The sequence below is a fragment of the Camelus bactrianus genome, chromosome X, assembly GCF_048773025.1.
Source record: "Camelus bactrianus isolate YW-2024 breed Bactrian camel chromosome X, ASM4877302v1, whole genome shotgun sequence".
In the NCBI taxonomy this organism is placed as follows: domain Eukaryota; kingdom Metazoa; phylum Chordata; class Mammalia; order Artiodactyla; family Camelidae; genus Camelus; species Camelus bactrianus.
In genome coordinates, this window is record NC_133575.1 from 117,922,038 (window position 1) to 117,948,945 (window position 26,908).

Sequence of the window (26,908 nt, forward strand, 5' to 3'; positions counted from 1 at the left end):
TTGCCAGTCTGATAGGTAAAAAGTGCTACGGCAATGGTATTCTATTTTGCATTTCCCTGTAGTGAGGTTGAAATTTGTATCATATTTTTGACCATTCAAATTTGTGTGTGTATATAAACACATAGGTATGTATGTTATAGACTGAATGTTCCTCCCACTCAAATTCGTGTGTTGAAGTTCTAACTCCTAATACCTCAGAATGTGACTGCATTTAGAGATAGGGTCTGTAAACAAGTAATTCTTTAAAAATGAGGTCATTAGGGTGGGTTCTAACCTTATATGATTGGTGTCCTTATAGGAAGAGGAAATTTGTACACAGACATGTGCATGCACAGCGGAAAGACCATGTGAGGAAACAGCCTCAAGAACTGTGAGGAAATAAATGTCTATTGTCGCAACCAGCCAGTCTGCGGCACTTTGTTATGGAAAGCCTAGCAGACTAGTACAGTGGCCATATGTCCTTGTACATGATTATATAGTCACAGTAACAATATATTCTAACATGGGTTACCTGGACACAAAATGGTTAGTGGAAAGGTATAATATAGAAGGCAATGGGCAGGTAAAAGGGAAGGCGAAGCCAAGTAAATATCAAAAAGATCACATTGTATGCTTTAAATATGTACAATTTTTTTTAGAGGACGTACTGGGGATTGAACTCAGGACCTCATGTGTGCTAAACATGTGGTCTATCACTGAGCTATGTCCCTCCCCCCCAAATATATATAATTTTTATTTGTCAATTACATCTTGATAAAGTTGGAAAAAAGATGTTTTTTTCGTAAGGGTATAATGCCTTCATTAATCTGACTGTTAAATTGTTATAGCTGGCAATTGTTTTTCACATGTAAAATTGCATTCCCTGTGTCCTTCTGGTGTAATTTACCAACTGAGTGCATTTTATATTAAGGATGGCTTGTGTATGTTTGAGTAAATGAAAACTGTATCTTTATTTGATTTACCCTTTAAAAACAAACTTTTCTAGATATTTGATTGCCTTCTAAAAGAAAAAAATACATTATATGATCATATTTATGCATTTATATAAAATTGTATATGTTCATATGTAACAATTTTTAAGGAAACATGACTTTTGCATGGCATATAAATTAATGCATTAACTGGACTTCAGTTTGGTGGCTTCAGTTTCCCTTTATTCATTACCCACTGCACTCAAGTGCTGCTTTGCTTACTGTGCATGATGTTGGAGACTTGGAACTCTGGGTCCTGGGGCTGCACTCCATCTGCATTGGGGAGGAAGCGCTGAATATTCTCTGTGAGGTACCAGCTTTGATTCTCATCAAATACAGAAAACAGGATGACATTTCTCTTGTCTGACATCATCTGTTAATTATATGCATTGAAAGAAAGAAAGAAATGCTACCAGTATTGACAGGTGGAAATTAGCAGTCTGTGATGGAAGTGATGGCATGCATATGATATATCTATAGTCCGTTGGTTCAATTCCACTTACTACGATGGCATGTCCCAGGGCCTGGGAGTGGGAGTGGGTGCTATGAACAGTGAGTATGTTTAGAGCAAATGTGTCTTCAGGGCAAGAGGGTGACTGGACCCATTAAACTTAATTTTCCTCCGGTCACAAGTCCATACTCTGGCTGATTTTTTTGGGTAGAGTCTGTAGCATCATTCTTTCTGTGTTCAGATTACAGGATTTTCACTCTTTAAAGACCTAAGTGATTATTCAATGTCTTTCTTAAACAATTTAGTCAAGTCAAGTAAGATTAATGCCTTCCTTAAACTTTCATCTAGCAAATGCCCTTCCACAAAGCTACTAATCTATAAGAAGTTAAAAATACAAAACAGAAATCAAATAACAAAGCCAAGATGAACCGTGGAATGCTAACACTAATACTTTTAAGTTTTCCATTCACAAAGTTTAAAGTTTTTTTCAGAAGAACACTGCATATGAACCACAGAGATGAGTTAGTCACTTGCTAATTGAGTCCACTAAGATGTGCAAACTTCACTAATATTATAAATTTTATTTTGTATAACCTATTGCTACAGAAACCAAAATGCTGAAGGGAGGAGATTGCAGAATACAGGTATATTTTAGTCACCTTCCAAAAACTGATGGAAAAGCTATAATTAGGAAAAATTAGTCAGGACAGACACATGGCCAAACTGACACCTCTCTGGATTTGTGTGCTACATGTTTTACCTGCATTAAAGGTCATAAAATGTTTCCTGACAAGTAGGAATCCTATATATCATAAATAACCAAATGGACATGTAGTCAAGCCTAAGCAATATGGAACCAAACAATGAGTTTTTGTGAAGAATTAAGCTTTTCAAATTCAGAGTACTTAACCTTGTTTTTCTAAAACAGCAGAAGTGCTCCAAATTCTAATCACATTCTGAAATATTTTATATCTTGCCCTGTATTTTGCTCAACAAATATTTATTGAACGCCTACTAAATCTTGTGCACTATGCTAGATGCTGCAGATAAGTTAACTTGTAGTCACCCACGATAAAACATGCAGGGAGGATGTCTAGGCTGTCGTATAATAAATGAGCTCATTTCTTTTATTGCCAATATTTTCTGAGAGAGTATAGGAAACGTTATCTGGAAGTTCGTACGCATTGTCATTTCAATTTAGCTTCAAACCCAGCACTTGGAAAGAGATGAACTCACCTGGTTTCCTCTTTGATCTACAGATCCTTTGTAGCAGATGAGGAGAGGGCCAATGAGCCCTGAAGCTATATCTTTCTCTAGATTAACGAAGCTTGAGTAATAGCGGGTTAGGCACCGAGGATCTGATTTAGTTGGCCCATCCTCTACAGTCACTGTCCATTTATACTTGAATATCTTTCCTGGCAGAATTGGCATATCTTTCAAATGTTTCACACCTACCCACATCCAAAACCCCAAATAGCTTGATTAGAAGTGTAACAAGCCATATATTAGTAATCATGTTGTTTTTATTGCAAGGGCTCTACAAATTTATATGCACATATGAAATTTCTTAATAAATGAAAACTAAAATTGTACCTCTTATAAGTTTAAGATTCACACGTTTTTTTTTAGAATAAAAATGTGTCCAGGAGATTTTTGCTAGCACGTTAGTTTGAATTGAAATTGGCAGGTCTACCCACTAGTACAAATAGATAGCAATATTTTAAAACCATTTTAACTACGTAACTGAAAATGTATGAGAAGAAAAAAATCTCAAGTGCTAAAAAAAAGAGATATCAAAGCCGCAGTGACCTGAATAGATGCCAAAGCCTAGAGCTGTAGACAAAAGAACAATCATAGCATATCACCTAGTTCTACAGTAAACTCATATACTTATAATAAGAAACACACACTAAAGCAATATAAATGCTGTTTTTTTAAGTTTAGAATAAATATATAGACAAAGCAAGGAGTTATTTAAAATAACAGTACAAAATGTAAATGTTATCACCTTTAGTTTTATAAAAGTAAAAGTATGGCTGGCAGCCATTGAGAAATGGGAGAATAGAGGAGAGGGAATGGGAAAGGGCACAGTAGAAAAAACCCAGATGGTCAATAAAAGTGTGAAAAGATGATCAATACTACAAGAAATTAAAAAAAAAAGAAATTAAAGAAATTAAAATAAAGGCAACAATGAAATACCACTTTTCAACTACCAGATTAGTAGGATTTTAAAAGACTAGCTATCAAGGGTGTGGGAAATCATATTTTCAAACATACATTTACAGATCAAGGAAGATCAGTGAACCCAAGTAGGATAAACATGAAGAAAATGATGGCCAGAGAAAAATGACACATGTGGGGAAGAATGTATAAAATTATTATTGGGGCTGTGACCTCATCTGTATCTACAGGTAAGTAAGACATATAAAAGTGAGGTAACACTTACTTTTTGGAAATCTCCCTGAGTGCAAAGGACTGACATCAGTGATTCCGTGAGGGTAGATGTTATATGGTCTGCTTGCTTGATTCTTAAATATAATCTGAAAGTATAAATGAAATATAAGATCAAGTACTAAGACAACTAGGATCAACAAGAAAAGTGTGGCCTCTCTGCAGAAAACAAAAACTCCATTATATCTACAGTATGGGAGTTTGAGCCTAGATAAAGCTCAAAATAGTCTTTGCATAAGATTGCTGAGACAGCTACTTAAGTTTCTCATTAAAGGCTCCTTTCCATTCATTTAAAGTGATTTTAATTGCTTCAAGAGGCATTCCTTGCACCTTCTCACACTAGCAATTTATGGTCATGGATTTAAAGACGCTAGTTGCAGAGCTGTGTGATTTTCCTCCTCCATCATTCTGCTGCTTAGTGGGTTTTACCAAATGAGTGGGTTTAAGACAAGACTGCAAGTAGAAGTCAGTTTTTTATCCTCATATCACGCAACCTTAGACATAGAAGCTGTGTTGATGTCCTCAGGGTTCTTAACTGCTGCTTCCACATTGTTGCTCTCCTATCCTTGCTTAATGCTGTAATCAACTGTCTTCCTAGTCATTCATGCCTGCTCATCCAATGAAGATTCTACCACTGGAACCATTGTTGGGGAATTCAGTGCCCAAATGGTGGGAAAGACTGAGAGGAAGCAGTGTCTTCAGCAGACATCCAAATTTTAATTGCTACTTTATTTATTTTGTTGGCTCATATTCTTCCAGCTTGGCCATTAGAAGCGCCTGTATTTCTTTGACATTGTCCCATCCACCCCCCCCCCCCTTTTTGAGCACTTTCTTACTTTCTGGAACCACAAGATACTCCAGGTTCATCCTGCATTTTCCTTGGCCCAGTCCTAGAGTTGTTCATTCTCCATGGATCCTTGGTTCTTTTTATTGGAGCATGGTATTAGAAACATAGACCTGGGGTGTCATTGCTTCTAGGCCCTCTCGGTCAGCAGAGCTAGGAAATATACTAACCCCAATATATATATATATATATATCTATAATTATTTCTATAAATATCCTTTTGTATCTGTATTAGGAAAACATGAATTCACATTATTGTCTGCAACTTTAATTCAGCATCACATGATTTATTCTAGCCTTTCCTTTTATTTATTTATAATTACCCTCTCGAACAATTAGAAATCTAGGTCCTACTATCTGTCATCCATTTATTTAATCTTCAAATAGTAACAGTTTTCTTTATTCCTTTTCAATCTTAAATTTTAATTTTTTCTCCTAAGGATACTGGCTAGAATTTCTAGTAAAATATTAAATAGAGATGGTGATACCTGTTAGCTGTGTCTTGTCCTGATCTTAGAAGGATTTCTGAGTTTCACTACCAAGTACAAAAGTGACTCTAAGTTTTCTGCAGATCTTTATCAGGATAAGGATGTCCCTTGCAATCCCAATTTCCCAATGACTTTATTAAGAATGGAAGCTGAATTTTGATAAATGTTTTTATAAAACTATTGAGATTATCAAATGCTATTTTGCCCTTTTATGTCTCATTATATTCTTTTTTTAAACATTTTTTATTGATTTATAATCATTTTACAATGTTGTGTCAAATTCCACTGTAGAGCACAATTTTTCAGTTATACATGCAAATATATATATTCATTGTCATATTTTTTTCTCTGTAAGCTAACACAAGATCTTGTATATATTTCCCTGTGCTATACAGTATAATCTTGTTTATCTATTCTACAATTTTGAACTCCCAGTCTATCCCTTCCTACCCCCCACCCCCTTGGCAACCACAAGTTTGTATTCTATGTCTATGAGTCTGTTTCTGTTTTGTATTTATGCTTTGTTTGTGTGGGGTTTTTTTTTTAGATTCCACATATGAGAGATCTCATATGATATTTTTCTTTCTTTTTCTGGCTTACTTCACTTAGAATGACATTCTCCAGGAGCATGCATGATGCTGCTAATGGCATTATGTTGTCGGTTTTTATGGCTGAGTAGTATTCCATTGTATAAATACACCACCTCTTCTTTATCCAGTCTCATGACATTCTTTAGTAGCTGAGTTGATGAAACCAACAATACATCTCCAAATTGATTTTTTAAAAAAAAGTCCTAACTTTTAAAAACACTGTTCATTGAGTATTCTGTTCTTTGCAGCATAAGAATTCTTAATATTCTATGTCTAGGGTTAGGAAGCATTTTCTGGAACGGGATGGATAGTAAAGGTGCTGGGCTTTGTGAGCTACATCCAGTCTCTTCTTCCTCTTCTTTTCTTTACAACTCTTTAAAAATGTAAAATCCTTCTAAGTTCAAAGGCTCTCCAAAAACAGACCATGAGACAAATTTGGCTCATAGGCCTTAGTCTGCTGATTTTTGTACTATATAACTAGTGGAAAAGTTCTAGAAGGATATGTATCAAAGTCTAAGCAATGAGTATTTCAAAGAAGTGACATGTTTAATGGATAGCATTAAATTTGTTTTCTATATACTAACATTTTAAAACAAATTTATAATTCACATTTATTTGTGTAACATTTATAATTTTTAAAAGATCATGCCCATTGTAGACAAGGCTCAATTAGGAAGTTTTAAAAAACTCAAAGTCCTCTAGAGTTTCTCTTCCATCCCAACGTTATAGCTTTCCCTCAACTTACCAGAAGTGTGTCTCCAACTTCACCATAAAGTAAAGGTCCCAGGATTCCTGATTCATACTGAATAGCTTCACGAGTCTTAAATGTTTCATCTGTGTATGCTATAAATCGGACTTTTTTGTACTTCCTACCAATCCGCTGAGGACCATTGTTCAAATACAGACTTTTATAACTTCTGTATGAGACACAAAAAGATGAGAGGTTGGAATAGAGAATTCTAGGTAAGGGACAGGTAGCTAAAATCCAGCTCTGAAACAGCTGTCATGATTTAATCAAGGAAAGGAGTGAGAAAAATACAAGCATCCATGATGTTAATTTTCAAACATATTAATGCCCCTGCCTTTTGATTCTGTACCTGTGCCCAACCCTAAACATGGCTCAGGGATTTGTTGCTTTGAATAACTAGGAAGAACTTTTTGATTATTTTTTGAAGAGAAAGCACCAAGGGTCAGAAGGTGCTCACCCGTCACTGGAGGTGAGGGAGGAGGGAGCATAGTCCCAGTCCTCCTCTTCAGCAGCAATGTAATGGACCCAGGTTTTAGGATGCTTTTTGGCAACCGAGCGGATTTGGATAAAGGGAGGAGCACTGTCACCATCAAACTTGACCACATCCATGTCAGAGTCGTAGGTATCACCATCATAATCTTCCTCTTCTTTATTATTTTTTATCCGTAGTTGGGGTTCCTCTGGGCAGCTGTCTACTTTGACATAAGCTTCCATACCATCTGGAGACAGACAAACCAAACCATGTCAGGTTACAGTGAGACTTCCTTGGTTTAACTCTTACAACTTTGTTTTCTCTTATTAGCCTTTAAGGCCCTCTCCTAGGTGTTCCCTTCTCTACACCAATGCTCTTTCTTGCAAGTCTCCTGTATGGATTACCTTCTCCATATCTAGGACTTGCTGGTTTCTTCCTTTGGTCTTTGCACTCACCATTTCCCTTCTGCCTGACTCAGCTCCAATTTGTGTGTTACCTCCTTTTTAAGACTCACTTGTTTACTCTTATAATACATATGAATATTTCTCTTTTGGAACTTACTCTGGGCCTATCACTCCCCAACTCCCAAATGATAAACAAGGACACCTGAGGAACTGCATATTTTCAGCATTTGGAAGCTTAGGTCAGACCAACTCCCCATTCCCACAGTTACCTAGTGATTGTTTTTATATACTCAGTTGAATTACGATAACAGCTCATCAGGAAAAAATGTTAATATATATATAAATTTCAGGACATATTCCAAATTCATAAGACATGAAAAGGTACAACTTAGAATTAAGGAAATATTTTATATGTCTTAAGAGCATGTCTACATGTGACTACTTGTAAACCCTATAGCAAGTCTATTCAACAATCTCAGTTTCATCTTCATATTTTATAAAATGTGGATAATAATCCCTAACCTATCTATGCCTTGTGGGTATTTTGAAGATCAATACCAAGAAGGGAGACCTGTTTACTGGTTGATGGGGAACAAGGCAGATTTCAGGAGCAGCAAATGACTAGTCTGGGTTCATGTGGCCTTAAACAATTCATTCTGGATCTAAAAATGAAGGGTTTTGTCCGAGGCCTAATAAGACAAAGCATTTTTTCCCCTGAAAAACAAGGATTAAAATCAGTGTAAAGAAGTGTCAAAAGAATAAAACAAAAACAAAGTGTAAAACAAACTCCTCTTAAACTGAATCAGGCTTCAAACTAGATAGTGACAAGTATCTGTGCATATTCCTCTGTCCCTATAGGATCAAGTTCCTCTTACTTGTCCTGTATGGCATCCTTTGTCCCCTAATGTCTTGTCAAAAATCTCATAAATATTATGTAACAGCTGAGGAAGAGAGGTCCCTATTCTTCATCACTACAGAGGACTATAGACAAGGTCACTCACAGGACATAAGGGGAGAATAGTTGATGCATGGTAAGATTAAATCTCTTTCCCAGGGCAACCAAGAAACCTGAAGAGAGGGTTAATACAAGAGTGATAGGAACATTTTTGGATTGGGGTGTTTATTTTTTTCTTATTGAGTCGTATGAGCTGCTTATATATTCTGGAGATCGAGCCTTTGTCGGTTTCACTTGCTAAAATTTTCTCCCATTCTGTAGGATGTCTTTTTGTTTTACTTATGGTTTCCTTTGCTGTGCAGAAGCTTGTAAGTTTCATTAGGTCCCATTTTCTTATTCTTGCTTTTATTTCTATTGCTTGAGTAGACTGTTCTAGGAGAACATTTCTGAGATGTATGTCAGATAATGTTTTGCCTATATTTTCTTCTAGGAGGTTTATTGAATCTTGTCTTATGTTTAAGTCTGTGATCCATTTTGAGTTGATTTTTGTATATGGTGTAAGGGAGTGTTCTAGCTTCACTGTTCTACATGCTGCTGTCCAGTTTTCCCAACACCATTTGCTGAAGAGACTGTCTTTATTCCATTGTATATTCTTGCCTCCTTTGTCAAAGATGAGTTCACCAAAAGTTTGTGGGTTCGTTTCTGGGCTCTCTATTCTGTTCCATTGGTCTATATGTCTGTTTTTGTACCAATACCATGCTGTCTTGATGACTGTAGCTCTATAGTATTGTCTGAAGTCTGGGAGAGTTATTCCTCCAGCCTCTTTCTTTCTCTTCAGTAATGCTTTGGCAATTCTAGGTCCTTTGTGGTTTCATATAAATTTTATTATGATTTGTTCTAGTTCTGTGAAGTATGTCCTGGGTAATTTGACAAGTGCTCTTAAACATGAAAGCTTGGGCCTCCTCAACATTTTCCTCCAAAAGCTCTCAATGGTGACAATAAAGGAGTAGACAAAGAGGGTTGTTAGATCAGTCCAAGATTAAGAGTTATCAGAGTGAATATACAAGAAGGAAAATAAAGGTGAGATGATCATGTAACACGAATTTTCATAGCTTATAGTGAGAAATGGGCTCATATTAACAATAATTTGAAACTGTAGGTACCATTGTCCCAACTTGCTTATACAGGACCTTTGACCCTTTGCAAAGTCAAGTAGTCCTTGAAAACCTCATGCAGTACCTCACATATGCTCACCAACTTCCACTCGCATGTTGTTTCTCCCAGTATCCTCTATCCCCTGACATGCCCTGAGTTTCCTAGATGTCTCTCATCTCCTACCAAGTATCTACACTTCATCTCCATGTATACCAGTTGTCTGTTGTTTCATATTGAGCACTGCAATATACTGGAGCCCTTATGGTTACAACCTATGCACTGTACTTTTTTCCATTTCCCTGAATTTCTCATAAAACATCTCTTCAGCTATGACCCCAAATCCCTCTCTTCATAGTATTGAAGCCTCATTAATGGTATCGTGCTGGGAAACCAATGATAGATACACTGTCCCCCTCACTTTCACCACCTCATTCTTCCCTGGACCATTTCTCCTCCGTCTATTTCACAGGTAGATTCACCAGTAAATTCACAAGTACTACTAATAATCAAGCCCCCTTATACTCAAGGTAAAATATTTACTTTGAAAACTGGCTAAAACTAGGGAAACTCAGTTGAGGTCTAATATAATCCTATACTGGACAGTGGACAGTAAATTCCATTAAAAGAAGAGCTCGATATTTATAATGCTAGTCTTTAAGATGCACAGATATTACCATGTTGGTGTGAAGAGATATGACAGAACAATAGAAACTGGCCAAGATCCATCAGGAGTGTCTGAGCAGTAAGGAAAGTTATTGGCGAGATCTCCAAGGAAGCCTGGCGATGATTCCTCACAAGAAATGTGTGGCCTTCAAGGAAAATTGAATGTACTTCAGGGGTGGTGCCCATTCCAATCACATGCCAATAGACCGATTTCTTGTGACATCCAATCAGACCTGTAAAGTAGGAATAAGACAACTACGGTCAAGAATTAGAGAATTTGAAGTGGAAAACACTTCCTAAGATAAGATGGATGAATTGTCCCTACAAATTTTATTATCTTGACTGGAACCAAATTTCCTAAGACAGTAGGGGTACTTTCAAGCCAAGGTCATCAATGACTATCATGCTGCCAAATTCAATGGATATTTTTCAGTCTTCATGGCATCTGTTGACCATTCATTCCTTCCTGAAATTCTTTCCTCCCTTGGCCTCTGTGCCAAAATCTCTCAGGGTTTTGTTCTCCTAATTCTTATACTGCTCCTTCTTCTGTCTCCTTTCTTGATGTCTCCTCTATCCATCCATTAAATGCTAGATCACCTCAGGGCTCATCCCTAGGCCTTATTCTCTTCTTAATCAAATTCTCTCCCTCCCTGAACAATCATTCATTCTCATGGTGTTAATGATTATCCATATGCTGTTAACGCTCTTATTTCAGATCTTTCTCAGAAATCCGGACTCACACAGTCAGTCACCTTCTCCATATCTTCACCTGGATATCTCATAAAGCCCACATGTACAAAACAAAATTTTCAATCTTCATCACCTCATCTTCTTCCAGAGTTCCTTATTTCTGTGAATGGCACCATCCTGCATTCAACTATGCAAGTGAGAGCTATTCTTGTTTTGATTGTTACTTTTTCATATAATCCTATTACTACTATTTTTCACTTACTAGATAACCTGTTTATTATAACAGGCTGTCACTCAGGAACAGCCAGATGGAAGAGTGGCACCCCTGGAGAGGGCACTCTGCCCAAATCTCCATGTGTTCACCAACTCAGAAGCTCCAATCATATTATTACTGTTTCATTGCAGTATATTCTTTTCTTTTTTAATTGAAGTGTAGTCAGTTTACAATGCTGTGTCAATTTCTGGTGTACAGCATCATGTTTAAGTTATACATACACATACATATTTTCCTTTTCTTATTCTTTTCCCTTATAGATTACCACAAGATATTGAATATAGTTCTTGGTGCTATTCAGTACAAACTTGTTTATCTATTTTATGTATAGTAGTTTCAATGCAGTATCTTCTTGAATCTTTATTAAAATACTACTTAGAGCTTTTGATAAGTTGTTTTAAGCATTCTCTATTTTTATTTGTTTCTCTTTGCATATTCCCTTCATGTTTTAGGCTTCCTTAAATATTTGTTCATTCTTGGATGCCCATTTTAATTTAAGCAAAAGAAAAGAGAAATCTGTGAGCTCTGTGTATATGGGCAGTCCATGATTTTTAGGTGACTGGAAGAAGAATCAGCCACTGTACTATAAGACCTTCCAGAGAGAATTCAGTGGGCTTTCCTCTGGGGTGCAGAACTGTCTGAGAACTGGAGAAGAGAGTTCTGGTAGTGAATGCAGAAGACCCTGAGGATTCTTGAGCAGGCTGTACATACCTGGCAGAGATCTGTTTATATAGCCATTGATTGTGTGCATTGTAGGCTGGGCCCAAGCAGATGGAGGATTCATAGCCTGCGTCAGGGACTCATTTTTTCCCGAGTGCCAACTTTTCCCTGAAGAGAGAGGAGGCAAACAGAGAGGGCCACTTATGTGTCTGTCTCACGACTGACCTTCCCTTTCTCCTTCCCTCCCTTCCATGAGGCAAAGATTTCTCACTCCTTAAGCATTTTTGTCAGCACAGTAGGCAAGGATGACTTTCCTTCAAAGTCAGTAAGAAAAAGGGAGAAGAAATTTCTTGCTCAAACTGATTATCTGTCCCTATATTTATCCATATCAGTAGGTGGAAAGGAATAACAAATGTTAACTAGGAGAAGGGGGAATATTGGTAAGTTTGCACCATGATGATTTCATTTTATTCATTAGGTGACATGTTTAAAAGGAAGCAGATGAAATTCATCAGTACCTGTCCCTGTCCTAACTGCTTCGTTAGCTTGGTGCAATGAAAACCCAAGAACCCGAAAGCTTCCCAACCTTCTTCGTTCAGGCAGAAATTAATTTCAATTAATAAGAGTGAAAACACTATAAATATTATTGTAGACAGCAGCTCCTTGAAGTTGCCCCTTTGTGTAAAGGACTGAAATTTTCTGAAGCACCCAGCCTTTGGAGAATTCTTATACATTCATTCACTCATTTATTCATTGTCAAACATATTTACTCAGCACTACTGAACACTAAGTACTGATGACAGAGAACACAGAGCCTCTGTCTTCAAGGTGCTTACAATTTAGCCTGAATAGACAGATAAGTGGACAATTGTAATAAAGAGTGAAGAGTGATGTAATAGACATGAGAACAGGGTATTATGGGAGAAAAGAGAAGGAGCTTAACTTTGCTTGAATGGAAAGGAATACGGGGTCAAAGAAGATAAATATTAAATAAAGCAGACAATGATGATTTCATGTGATAAGGAGGAAGCTCCAGGTACTGTGGAAATATATAAAGAGGCATCTAACCTAGAGCATGGGGAGAAGGAGAAATTTACCGGTGTGAAGCTGGAGATAGGCTTTGCAAGTGGAAGAAACAGCATGAGCAAAGGATGCAAGAAAAAGCTTCTTCCATTGGAACTCAGGTTGCACTTTTTTTCTTGGAATTCATTTCAATCCCCATCTCCTTCCTTCCTGAACAGTAATGTAGCTTATGCTTTTTCTATAATCACTTCCTCTAGACAATAACGGCCCTCATGTTTAAGGACCAGATTAAATTAATATATTTCATTTCTTTCAGGAGACCAAAAATCACATAGCAGCTCACTAACCTTCATCAAATACAGCAAAAAGTAATACGAATTCACGCAAGGTCTGTGTCCTTTCTTTGTCCAGACTCCCTGGAAAAGAAGTGAGAGCATTTTTTTATTGAAAAGCGTATCACAGGAAATTGACACTAGGGGGACACATTTCTTCGTCAACTGCTTGAGAGCACAAATGTGTCCTTTGTCTCTTGGTTAGAAAGCAATGTTATCTCTTTGGTGTCACATCTCCTATATCAGTGTTTCTAAAAATTAATTACTAAAAAGAGATACATGATATATAGAATGGAGTATTAATGGAATATTATCCAGCCTTTAGAAAGAAGAAAATTCTGCCATTTGCAAAAATGCAAATGAATCTGGAAGGCATTATGCTAAGTAAAATGTCATAGAAAGACAAATACTAAATGATTCCACTTACATATCTCATATAATGGCAGGAGGCGGGATAGGGAAAATGGGGAGTTGTTGTTCAGGGGTATAAAGTTTCAGTTATGCTAGATGAATAAGTTCTACAGATCTGCTTACAACATTGTGCCTATACTCAATGATACAGTATTGTACACTTCAAAAGTTCTTAAGATGGTAGATCTCATATGTGTTCTTAACACACACACACACAAACCCTAAGAGACACAAGGAAACTCTGGGAGGTGCTGGATATGTCTATTACCTTGATTTGGTGCTAAGTGTTTTTCTATGTCCAAAGTCATCAAATTATACACATTAAATATGTGCAGTTCTTTGTATATCAATTATATATCAATAAAGCTGTTAAAAATAAATTATATGCTATGTAGTATCAGTGAATAACTAGAAATCAAAATGTAAGAAAGAATGATGTTTACAATAGCTCAAAAAATTGAAAACTTAGGTATAGACACTGGTGGTGGCCATTTTGGAAGCTTGTTCTACCATAAGGACACTGGTGCTGGCAAGCATCACTTTGGAGCCCTTTCTCTAGCCATTAAGCACTGGCCACCAGCCAGTAGGCACCAGTCCCAGGACCTCTCAGGCCAAACAGCCAGCAATATGGGGACCCAGTCTGGCCCACCAGCAGACCAGAACCAGTCTGGGACCCCAGGCCCCCCTGCCAGCCATGTTGGCACCCAGCCCTACCCACAAGTGGAGTGGCACCAGCCCTGGGCCTCCCAGGGCTATGCGGCCAGCTGCACCAGGACCAGCCCTACCCAACAGGGACCAACAGCCTCTGCACAAGGAAGGGCCTGGCTGCCAACTATGTTGGGGGCCAACTCTCCCTACCAGGATGCCCATAGTGTGGCTCCATCATAACAGAAGCGTCCACACAGCCCACATGTGGGGGCACCCCTGGAACATATGGCTCTGGTGATGAGAGGAGAATGCACTGCTGAGACACATAAGACATTTACTACATAAGGCCACTTCTCCAGGACTAGGAAATGTAACCTGCCAAATACACAGAAATAAAAACAGAAAATAGGGCAAAATGAGGAGACAGAAGAATTATGTTCTAAACAAAGGAAAAAGATAAAAACATCAGAAGAAGTAAGCAAAGTGGAGGTAAGTAATCTATCTTATAAAAAGTTCAAAGTAATGATCATAAAGATGCTCAGAGAATTTGGGAGAAGAATGGATGCACACCAGGACATATTTCACAGAACTAGAACAAAACATAATAAAATTTATATGAAACCACAAAGGACCTAGAATTGCCAAAGCATTACTGAAGAGAAAGAAAGAGGCTGGAGGAATAACTCTCCCAGACTTCACACAATACTATAGAGCTACAGTCATCAAGACAGCATGGTATTGGTACCAAAACAGACATATAGACCAATGGAACAGAATAGAGAGCCCAGAAATGAACCCACAAACTTTTGGTCAACTCATCTTCGACAAAGGAGGCAAGAATATACATTGGAATAAAGACAGTCTCTTCAGCAAATGGTGTTGGGAAAACTGGACAGCAGCACGTAAAACAATGAAGCTAGAACACTCCCTTACACCATATACAAAAATCAACTCAAAATGGATCAAAGACTTAAACATAAGACAAGATACAATAAACCTCCTAGAGGAAAACATAGGCAAAACATTATCTGACATACATTTCAAAAATTTTCTCCTAGAAGAAATAAAAGCAAGAATAAACAAATGCAACCTAATGAAACTTACAAGCTTCTGCACAGCAAAGGAAACCATAAGTAAAACAAAAAGACAACCTACGGAATGGGAGAAAATTTTAGCAAGTGAAACCGACAAAGGCTTGATCTCCAGAATATATAAGCAGCTCATACGACTCAATAAGAAAGACACAAAGAACCCAATCCAAAAATGGGCAGAAGACCTAAACAAGCAATTCTCCAAGGAACACATACAAATGATCAATAGGCACATGAAAAAATGGTCCATATCACTAATTATCAAAGAAATGCAAATCAAAACTACCATGAGGTATCACCTTACACCAGTCAGAATGGCCATCATTCAAAAATCCACAAATGACAAATGCTGGAGAGGCTGTGGAGAAAGGGGATCCCTCCTACACTGCTGGTGGGAATGCAGTTTGGTGCAGCCACTATGGAAAACAGTGTGGAGATTCCTCAAAAGACTAGGAATAGACTTACCATATGACCCAGGAATCCCACTCCTGGGCTTGTATCCAGAAGGAAATCTACTTCAGGATGACACCTGCACCCCAATGGTCATAGCAGCACTATTTACAATAGCCAAGACATGGAAACAGCCTAAATGTCCATCAACAGGTGACTGGATAAAGAAGAAGTGGTATATTTATACAATGGAATACTACTCAGCCATAAAAACCGACAACATAATGCCATTTGCAGCAACATGGATGCTCCTGGAGAATGTCATTCTAAGTGAAGTAAGCCAGAAAGAGAAAGAAAAATACCATATGAGATCGCTCATATGTGGAATCTAAAAAACAAAAACAAAAACAAACAAACAAACAAACAAACAAAAACAAAGCATAAATACAGGACAGAAATAGACTCATTGACAGAGAATACACACTTGTGGTTGCCAGGGGGGTGGAGGGTGGGAAGGGATAGACTGGGATTTCAAAATTGTAGAATAGATAAACAAGATTATACTGTATAGCACAGGGAAATATACACAAAATGTTATGATAACTCACAGAGAAAAAAATGTGACAATGAGTGTGTGTATGTCCATGAATGACTGAAAATTTGTGCTGAACACTGGAATTTGACACAACATTGTAAAATGATTATAAATCAATAAAAAGTGTTAAAAAAAAGTTCAAAGTAATGATCATAAAGATGCTCAGTGAATTTGGGAGAAGAATGGATGTACACAGTGAGAATTTTAACAAAGGGAAAATATAAAGAACAACCAAACAGAGCTGAAGAATACAATAACTGAAATTTTAAAATACACTAGAAGTAATCAACAGTAGGCTAAGTGATAGCGAGGAACAGACTAGTGAACTGGAAGACAGAGTAGTGGAAATCACCTAAGCTGCACAGAAAAAAGAAAAAAGAATTTTAAAAAATGAGAACATTTTAAGAAACTTCTGGGACAACACCAAACATACTAACATTTGCATTATAAGGATCTCAGAAGGACAAGAGAGAGAAAGGGGCAGAAAACATATTTGAAGAACTAATAGCTGAAAACTTCCTTAACCTGGGAAAGGAAACAGATCCAAGTCCAGGGAGTACAGACAGTCCCAAAAAGGATCAACCCAAGGAAAGCCACACAAAGACACACTGTAGTTACAATGGCAAAAATTAAATACAAAGATAGAATCTTGAGGGGAGGGTGTAACTCAGTGGTAGAGCGCATGCTTAGCTTGCATGAGGTCCTGGGTTCAATCCCCAGCACCTCTTCTAAAAAAAAAAAAAAAAAAGATAGTATCTTAAAAGCAACAAGGGAAAAGCAACAAGTAACATAAAATGGAACTCCCATAAGGCTATCAGCTGACTTTTCAGCAGAAACTCTACAGGCCAGAAGGGAGTGGCATGATATATTCAAAGTGGTGAAGGGAAAACCGTATAATCAAGAATACTCTACCCAGAAAGGCTCTTGTTTAGATTTGATGAGGATATTAAAAGCTTTACAGACAAGTAAAAGCTAAAAGAGTTCAGTGCCACTAAACCAGCTTTATGGGAAATGTTGAGGGGACTTCTCTAAGGGAGAAAGAAAAGACCACAACTAGAAATATGAAAATTATAAGAGGAAAATTCTCACTGGTAAAGGCAAATGTACAGTAAAGGCAGGAGATAAACCATTTATAAAGCTAGTAGGAATGTTAAAAGAGAAGAGGAGCAAAACCACCTACATCCACAATAAGTAGTTAAGGGACATACATGACAAAAAGACGTAAAATATGAAGTAAAAAATATTAAAAGTGGTGGAGGTGATTAAAAATGTAGTGTTGTTAGAATGCATTCAAACCTAAGAGGTCATCTACCTAAAATCATATATATATATAGTATGTATATATATATATATATATAGATTGTTATATATGAACCTCAAGGTAACTGCAAACCAAAAATCTATAATAGATACACACAAAAGAGAAAAAAATCCAAACATAACACTAAAAAAAGTTATCAAATCACAAGAGAAGAGAACAAAAGAAGAAAGGAACAAGAAAGACCTATAAAAACAAACATAAAACAATTAAGAAAATGGCAATAAGTACATAGCTATTAATAATTAGATGTAAATGAATGAAAGGCTCCAAGAAAAAGACAAAAAGTGGCTGAATGGGTATAAAGACAAGACCCCTAGATACTCACTTCAGATCTAGAGACACATACAGGCTGAAAGTAAGGGGATAGAACAGTGAACAATCAAAAAGTAAAATTAAGAAAATCCCACTTACAATCACATCAAAAAGAATAAGATACCTAGGAATAAATCTAACCAAGGAGGTAAAATACTTGTACTCAGAAAATTATAAGACATTGATGAAAGAAATCGAAGATGACACAAACAAATGGAAAGGTACACTGTGCTCATGGATTGGAAGAATTAATATTGTTAAGGTGTCCATAATCCCCAAGGCATTCTACAGATTCAATGCAATGTCTATCAAAAGCTAGTGGCATTTTTCACAGAACTAGAACAAATAATTCTAAAATTTGTGTGGACCATAAAGGACCAGGACACCCAAAGCAATCGTGAGAAAGAACAAAGCTGGAGTAATCATGCTCCCTGACTTCAGATTATACTTTAGTTATCAAAACAGTCTGGTACTGGCACAAAACCAGATACAGAGATCAGTGGAACAGAATAGAGAGCCCAGAAATAAACCCACACATTTATGGTCAATTAACCTAAAGGAAAGGAGGCAAGAACATACAATGGGGGAAAATACAGCCTCTTTGACAAATGGTATTGGGAAAACTAGACAGATACATGCAAAATAATCAAACTGGACTACGTTCTAATACCATATAGAAAAATAAATTCAAAATGGATTAAAAGACAACCAATAACAAGTGTTGACAAGGATGTGTAGAAAAGGTAACCCTTGTGCACTGTTGGTGGGTATGTTCAGCCACTATGGAGGACAGTATGGAAGTTCCTTAAAAAGTTAAAAATAGAACTACCCTATGATCCAGTAATTTTACTTCTGGGTATTTTTCTGAAGAAAATGAAAGCTCGAATTCAAAAAATTGTATATACTCCTATGTTCATAGCAGCATTATTTACAGTTGCCAAGATATGGAAGCAATCTAAGTATCCATCAATAGACGATTAGCTAAAGAAGATGTGGTATATATATATATATATATATATATATATATATATATATATATATATTTATGCAATGGAATATTACTCAGCCATGAAAAGAAAGAAATAATGCCATTTGCAGCAACATGGATGGACCAGACAGCATTATGCTGAGTGAAATAAGTAACACAGAGAAGGACAAATATCATGTCATTTCACTTATATGTGGAATATAAAAAAACAAAATAAATGAACAAACATAACAAAATGGAGAAAAACTCAGATACAAAGAACAAACAGGTGGTTGCTAGAGGGGAGGGGTTGAAGGGATGAGTGAAATAGGTGAGGGAGATTAAGAGGTACAAACGTCCAGTTACAAAATAAATGAGTCACAGGGATAAAATGTACAGCATGAGGAATATAGTCAATGATGCTGTAATAACTTTGCATTTGACAGATGGTAACTAGATTTATGGTGGTGATCATTTTCTAATGTACAGAAATACTGAGTCACTATGTCAGTTGGAAGTACATGATTTTTAGAATAAAAACTTGTAAACATATATAAATGCTTGCTTTTCTCAGATTTTTATGTTTCTGGGTCCAGTATGACAAACTAAACCCCTGAAGTGGGCTAGGCACCATTGATCATACACTTGGATATGTTTACCTGCATGGAGGTTTCCAGGAACCTAACACAAAATTGACGAAAGGCACTACTGAGACAGCCCATAGGATATTTGTAGTAGAAAGTAGAAGTGCTTTGAGAAGAGAGACCTAATTCCAGAACTTTTACGGCTACATAGGATGGGCACATGTTCCTCTCAGAGACTGGATCATGCCCCTTTTCATGGGCATCATGTTGGGCACAGAAGCCTCTTTCAGATGCACTGAAAGTGCAGACCCAGGCGTTTGCACTCGCTTCAGCTCCGTCTTACCCTTGCTTATCCTTACCTTCTCTACAAACCAGCAGGGCTCCAACGAGGCCTGAGTTCAAATCCCTTACCAGGTCCACATGAGAAAGATATGAGTAGGTAAGACATGGTGGGTCAGAGGCTGTTGGACCATTTTCTTTCAGGACCTGCCAAACGTAGGTATGACTTTTACCAGGAATGACTTTATCATCTTCCTTCTCCCTTTGGCTGGTTTGATCCTTGTATTCAGCACCTAAATCAAGAAGGGATAAAATTGTCCTTTTTGTGTCCATTGTGCACTCAAGGAAACATCAATTTACTGCTGCCACTAGATTCTACACAAGAAACTGTGTTTCTGAAACTTAATTTGGAATACCTGCAAGCAGCAGTTACAAATGGCGAGAAGCCTCGTACTGCAGAGCAGCTCTTCACCACTAATGCAAATATGAATGGTTGAGCAGTTCTCTGAGACCTTCAGATTCTAACGAGTAATACTACTTCCATTATTGCATTTTTTTGTCTAATTTAAGTCCATTTGATAGGTTGTCAGACAAGTGGGGCCACTGGGCAGACAGGTGGAGGAGAGGGAGGATGGTTCGTAGGATGATGTTATGCCCGCCTCCAGCATAAATGGATTTTACTTCTTCTAAATGAGTGCCAACAAAACAAAGAAACAAAAAGACCAAACCTGGTTAAAACCCGACAGCCATGACTGTGCAGTAGCAGAAAGGACTTAACTGGACACGATCGATGTTCATTGTGTTATAATTAGCACTGCGGCTTAGCCCCCGCCGCCCATGGGTTTTCTGTGCGCATCATGGGGAAGGACATGTGCAAAGGGGCCGAACACGACTGAGCACTCCAGGGGCAAGAGGCGTCCATCAATCAAGAGAGCACCTCCAAGCCAGGTGCAAGAGAAGGGAGACAAAAGCCGCCGCTTTTCCTCCCTTGGGTCAGCCTGCCTCCCGTTCTTGGGGCTGTATGCTTCCTTTTTAAAAATAGATCTTTTAAAATCTTTCACTACACACCGCGCCATCTCCCGACTGCAAACTTGTCTTTCGGCTATGACAAGCACCGGGGTCTTTACCTTTTGCGGTAACAAATTCAACTTAGTAGATATACACTGGGTATGTATTTTGTCTTAGACTCTTTACTAAGCACCTGGTAAAGCTCAGGGAAGGGTGAGATGTAGGGTTTTTAAAAAAGTTTTAAACTTGGTTCTTCTCTGGCAGGGCAGACCACGTTGGGGGTAGATAGTTTCTGGCTGTCCCATCCTTAGTGATGTTAAAATTGATCCCTGGCTTAGCCTGATACCTTTATTCTAAGCTGAACCCTCTATGTGTTCATTGTTAATGAAATGTTATTGCTTCTAGGTCATTTCAGTAGACAGAAGTAGAAAATATTTAAAGGCACTGACCTTAACACTTCTACTGAAACACTTTTTTAGCAACTTACCTTAACTTGTTGGATTTAGAATGGTTTCTGGCATTCCAGGGCAGCCCAAGGCATTCGAATAGGGTGCTCCTCATTTATACCCCATCTTATCCCACAGCATCTATACGTCTAAAAGAGGGACATCTCCAGCAGAACAGTAGAGGAAACCCCCTGCACTGCCCCTACTCTGCCCATATTTTATTACAAACTCTCAGCAAACAAAGACCACTGTGAAAGTGCAGGTGGGTGGTCCCCACTATAAGGTCAGCCTCTTTGGTAAAGGGGCGCCCCCTCCAGTGTGCACTGGGTACACTTGGCTTCATCCAGAAGCAACGGCAGATCAACACCTGTGCTTGGAACACCGTGTTGGACATTTAGAAATGCCTGGAGTTACACATAGGGGTGGAGACTGTGGTTCAGGCCCTTGTGTGATTGTGGATTGGTATCAAATTCTGAACCATGAATACGTTTGAATAGGGAAATGGCTGCAACTGTGTCTATAACGTTTAATTCTTTCAAATAAATTAAGCAAAGATGGCAAAATGTTAAGATTTGGCAAAGTGAAGTGATGGGTACATGTTTGTTTGCTCTGTTATTTCCTGTACCTTTTATATTTGAAATACTTCATTAGGAAAAGAATACCCCTTTTCGTAACAATAAGGCTGAGGAGAAGGACGGTGAATGGATTGGGAGAAGTGTAGCAGTAGGATGGCTGAGGGACCATTTGAGGTGTGGCATTATCAACATAGTGATACAATTCTACTTGGTTGTGTGACTTTCACTTCAACCATGACCACTCACTTGGTTGCTAGGACAATAGGTGTGGAAGAGATTTAACCAAGGTAGTGGTTTAGCCAAGTGGATAGAATGGAGATCAAGGAGGCCAGGAACTTGTGCAAAGTTGTGGTGAGCCCAGGGCATACAAATTGGGCAAGGAGGGAAGTAAAGACTTAAGAGGCAAGGCAGATGGTGAAAACTTTAGGGTCCGTGGATAGTGGATCCCAATGAGAATGAAGAGTTGTTGGAGTGGACAGTGAGAGAGTGACAGCTGGAAAAATAGGAGGTGATGCTCAGAATGTTTATTTCCTTTCCATCAGAGTCTTACCTGAGCTTATATATCAGCCAGATGAAAATATTCTAAACAGAATGTGTTTTGTGTAATTTTCATCTTATATGAGGAACAACATTGTGGGAACATCTGAGAGTTCAAGGAGTCTGCCTGTCTGCTTCCAGTGCGCCTTTTGCATGGAAGATATCCTAATGAGTGTACAGAATCAACAGAGCCCACTCCTAAAAGGCAGTCATTTTGTAGTTATCCCTTGAGCCAGTCAAAGCTTTCTCAAGTGCTTTTGAGCTTGAGATACCCAATGAAAAGAGAAAAGTTGGTGAAGAAATCATAGAGCTTCCAGTTGAGAAGACTGGCTAACAAACGGGCTCAAATACACTAGTGTAAAACAATCACAATTTTATTATGCTCATTGATTCTGTAGATCAGGCATTCAGATAGGGCACAGATAGGTTGGCTTCTATGCCCCATGATGGCTAGCTGAGGGCTAGAATCATCTGGAGGCTTTTTAAATCACATATCTAATAGCTGGGCTGAAGGTTTAATGACAGCCTCAGAAGTCACAAACGATTGTACGTGTATCACAGCGGTTATCAACCCACACAGATTAAAGGGGAAGAATTATAGAGCACAGATTTTGATGGGAGGAATATCAAAGCACCTGCTACCATGCGTTAAAAGCACCACACCAGGGCATTGTGAAAATAAGCAACCAGGTATTTTGAAGTTGTTAGCTATCTCAGCAAGACTGCTGGGTAGCTTATACAAAGACCCTGTGGCCCAGGGACTGTGAGAATCTCTTTGGTCTCCACTGTCCACCCCTAGCTCTAATCTGGTTGTGTCCCTTGTCTGTCTGTGGCCTTATATCTGCTTCCCCCACTGCCCACCTCTGCTGTACGGCCACAGTGGGCGGGGGCTATCCTTCTGTGATCAGGGAGCTTTCAGGAGCAGGCATCCATCGGCAGAGCAGAGGAAGTGTGGACAGGGTGTGTGTGGTCAGCTGGCGCTGTCATGTGTCTCAGGCTGAGGTCCACAGCGTCGCCCCTTCTTCCCTGTTGGTTCTGCTAGTTGGCTCTAATAACATGGTGGCATCCATATTTAGAAATTGGGGGAAGGAGAGGCAGAAGAAATATCTGGAAAATCTGAATCTAAAAAAATCTAAAATGACACTGTTTTTTGTCTTCATGTATTGGGCCTAGGGTGGAATCTCGACCCCACCATTCACTAGCTGTATGACCTTGTACTCAGTCCTCTTCTGTCCCTAGGTGACAGGGAAACAGGAGGGTGTTTTACTCACCTTCAGAAGATTTCCAGTAGGATATGCCAACAGCATGAAGACTAACAGGATGAGAAGCCATGTTCTTAAGTGTAATGACCACTGTGTCATAAACTTCAGCCTGGATGGTAGGACCTAGCAGACCTGCAAGAATGAGATGCCCCCCAAAGGTTATTTGGAGGGTGGCATTCCAGAAAAGCTGTTATTACAAAAGTGATAGTGAAAGTCACAGTAGAGAAGTATGACCCTGTGACTGTTGATAAAAAGCAGTAGCTGAATGAATGAATGAATGCCTTCACTCCTGTCACCAGCTCAGCCTCATGGTTGTTCTGAGGACAGGTTTCTGGCAATTCACTCAATGCATTTATTCATTCAACTTGTAATTGAGTTCCTACTATATTCTTGGAACTGTCCTGAACACTGGAGATGCAGTAGTTAAAAAGATAAATTATGGAGCTCATGTTCTAGGGACATTAATCATGTAAGTAAATAAACAAGAAAATTTTAGGTTGTTATAAATGCTATAAATGAAGGCAGTGTGCTAGAAAATGGTGATGCAGCAAACTCCAGCAAAACTTTCAAAGATCTGGTGGAAAAGCACTCAAATCAGATAAAATAAATGCAAAAGTCCTCAGACGAGAATAAGCTTGGCCGAGTTGAGTAACATGCGGTTGCAGCAAAGTGAATAAATAAGGTTATAGAGGAAGGCAGGGAAAATAACACGCAGGATTTTATGGGCTACAGCAGTTTGGACGAATTTGGAATTTAAAAGAAGAAAGCAGACAGGCATATGTAGAATAGATAAACAAGATTATACTGTGTAGCACAGGGAAATACAAGGTCTTGTGGTAGCTCATAGCGAAAAAAATGTTTGACAATGAATATACGTATGTTCATGTATAACTGAAAAATTGTGCTCTACACTGGAATTTGACACAACATTGTAAACTGACTATAACTCAATAAAAAATGTTAAAAAGAATAAAAGAAGAAAGCAGACTTGGTACTTGTCTTGGAGGAAGGGTCTGTAAAAAAAATAAAAACCAGAAACTTGAATTAACTAGAGTTGGGAGACCAGAAGGGGGCGCTCTCACGTCCTGTGATGATAGCCGAGCCCAGTAGGAAGAAAGACTCCTTTCCTGGCAAGGACTCAGCCAATGAAAAGCTAGGGATACTTTCTTTACTATAGTCCTGTGATTTTGGTCTGTGCAACTGGGCGATAGTCAGGCCATGGCACAGAAAATTAACAGGAAAATCAAGACTTCTGACTTATACGCACACTAAGTATAAGATGCCTACAAATGGTTTATTGAATTGACTGGACTCAATGGGATGAAAATGTGAAATAGGTTTATTTTTTCACAGTTTTTAATCATATGCAGAATTTGTCTTTCTTGCACTTTGAACAATCCGATTTTTTTTTCAGTAACCTTCACATATTAACAGTTTCATTTTAAGGTACTAATAAATCCAGTCTGATCTAATATCAAACTTTTTATGTCTCCTTCAATTTAAGCCCCCCCACCCCCACCCCAGCTCAGTTCTGACGGGCCCGGAAACCTGTAATGGGAAAAGGTAGTTTGGTTGGCAGCTCCACTGCTTTCTCAGCCTCCTCGCCTAAGCCTCCTCCCCTGCTCGCCTTACTGCCTCTGGGCACTCTAAGCTTGGCACTAGTGAGAAAAGGACAGCGACGCAAAAAGGGGCATGATGACAAGGTCTTTCTTGATCTTTCAGTGGTTACGTGGCTTTGGTACCCTTTGGAAGTGGCACATGCCGAAGTTCTAGATCTTTCTTTCTTAGGGAACTTATATGAGTTATTTAGAGACTCTCTCCCTCCTAATATGGGGACATTCTACTCCCCTTTCCCTGACATGGGACATGTCCTCTCCAGCTGTCACTTTTACCTCTCCTCTCAGTTTCTGCTTCTGAGAGTACAATCACATAGATCTTTTCTGTTGGAGTCACCTTGCCGTGGCAGGAAGACCTCTCAGGCAGAGTCTTCTTGAGGCAACTCTTGTCCTGTGACCTTTCTGGCCCCATACCTAACAGTGGCAGTGCAGTTAGCTATTGCTATGGCCCACTCTCCTTACTATGCCATCAGGGGAAGCTCCGCAAGACTCTGGTCTTGAAAGTTTTTCCATGCACTTTTTCCTATAAAAATCATGCACTAGTCAGCATCTCCCAAACTCCTGTGTCAAATCTTCTAAATGGTTCTCCATTTATACAGGCTAGAGGTGCAAGATGGGGTAAGGGTTGCAGAACCGTATCTCTCTTTAGAATTTGAGGATACTTGTCACCTATAATTGTCAGCAGTAATTACTTTTTCCCCCGTTTAAAAAAATTGAAGTATAGTTGCTTTACAGTGTTGTATTAGTTTCTGGTATACAGCATAGTGATTCAGTCATACATATTCTTTTTCATTACAGGTTACTTCAAGCCACTGAATATAGTTCCTTGTGCTACACAGTAGGACCTTGCTGTTTATTCTCTACATAGTAGTGTGTATTTGCTAATTTATCGCTCCCTCTCCCTTTCTCCCTTGGTAACAACAAGTTTGTTTTCTATGTCTATGTATATGTCTCTGTTTTGTAAATAAGTTCTTTTCTATCATATTTTAGATTCCACATGTAAGTGATATCATATGATATTTGCCTTTCTCTGCTTGACTTACTTAGTATCTTAGTATGATAATCTCTCAGTCCATCCATGTTGCTGCCAATGAGATTGTTCCACTCCTCTTTATGGCTGACTAATACTCCATTATATATGCACACATACACATATGTATACATATACATATATATCATATTTTTTTAATCCATTTATCTGTTGATGGACATTTAGGTTGTGTCCATGTCTTGGCTATTGTAAAAAGTGCTTCTGTGAACATTGGGGTGCATGTATGTTTTTGAACTAGAGTTTCCTCTAGATATATGCCCAGGAGTGGGATTTCAGCAATAATTCTAAGGCAGGAAATGTCTCAGCTTAACATCTTGTTACATGCTTATTTGACATCTAAGTGGAGGTATCAAATAAGCAGTCTGAACTGAAGATATCAACTTTGGAGTTATTATATATGATATTTTAAAACTATGAGACTGGATAAGATCAGCTAGGGATTAAAAGCAGAAAGAAAATAAAACAAACCCAGTTCCATGACAAAGAGCACTCTAACATCTAGAGAACAAGCAGAGGAGGAGGGCCCAGCAAACAGATGGAGACCATTCAGCCAGTGTATTTCCCTGAGAGCCAGTGATAAGGGAAGCCTTATTACCAAGAGAACATTCTCTTTGGTTGCTGCCCTCTTTAACTGCAGCCCCAAGACTGGGGAATCCTTGCAAGGAAATAAGATACCCAATTTCATAATGAAGAGTTAATATTAT

The 26,908-nt window shown here is 38.4% G+C and overlaps 1 protein-coding gene across 4 annotated transcripts in view; it reads right to left on the reverse strand.

Moving 5' to 3' along the window:
• The window catches only part of F8 (coagulation factor VIII), a 99,741-nt gene that overhangs the window by 57,334 nt on the left and 15,499 nt on the right, over nucleotides 1-26,908 (reverse strand). For all 4 annotated transcript variants that reach the window (XM_074359553.1, XM_010967088.3, XM_074359554.1 and 1 more), the window contains 10 exons: nucleotides 23,547-23,669; nucleotides 19,790-20,002; nucleotides 13,127-13,195; nucleotides 11,808-11,924; nucleotides 10,144-10,365; nucleotides 7,001-7,262; nucleotides 6,541-6,712; nucleotides 3,869-3,962; nucleotides 2,659-2,873; nucleotides 1,194-1,344 (listed from right to left, as the gene is read on the reverse strand). In XM_074359553.1, coding sequence (XP_074215654.1) covers nucleotides 1,194-1,344; nucleotides 2,659-2,873; nucleotides 3,869-3,962; nucleotides 6,541-6,712; nucleotides 7,001-7,262; nucleotides 10,144-10,365; nucleotides 11,808-11,924; nucleotides 13,127-13,195; nucleotides 19,790-20,002; nucleotides 23,547-23,669 — 1,638 coding nt within the window. The remainder of the gene's footprint in view (nucleotides 1-1,193; nucleotides 1,345-2,658; nucleotides 2,874-3,868; nucleotides 3,963-6,540; nucleotides 6,713-7,000; nucleotides 7,263-10,143; nucleotides 10,366-11,807; nucleotides 11,925-13,126; nucleotides 13,196-19,789; nucleotides 20,003-23,546; nucleotides 23,670-26,908) is intronic.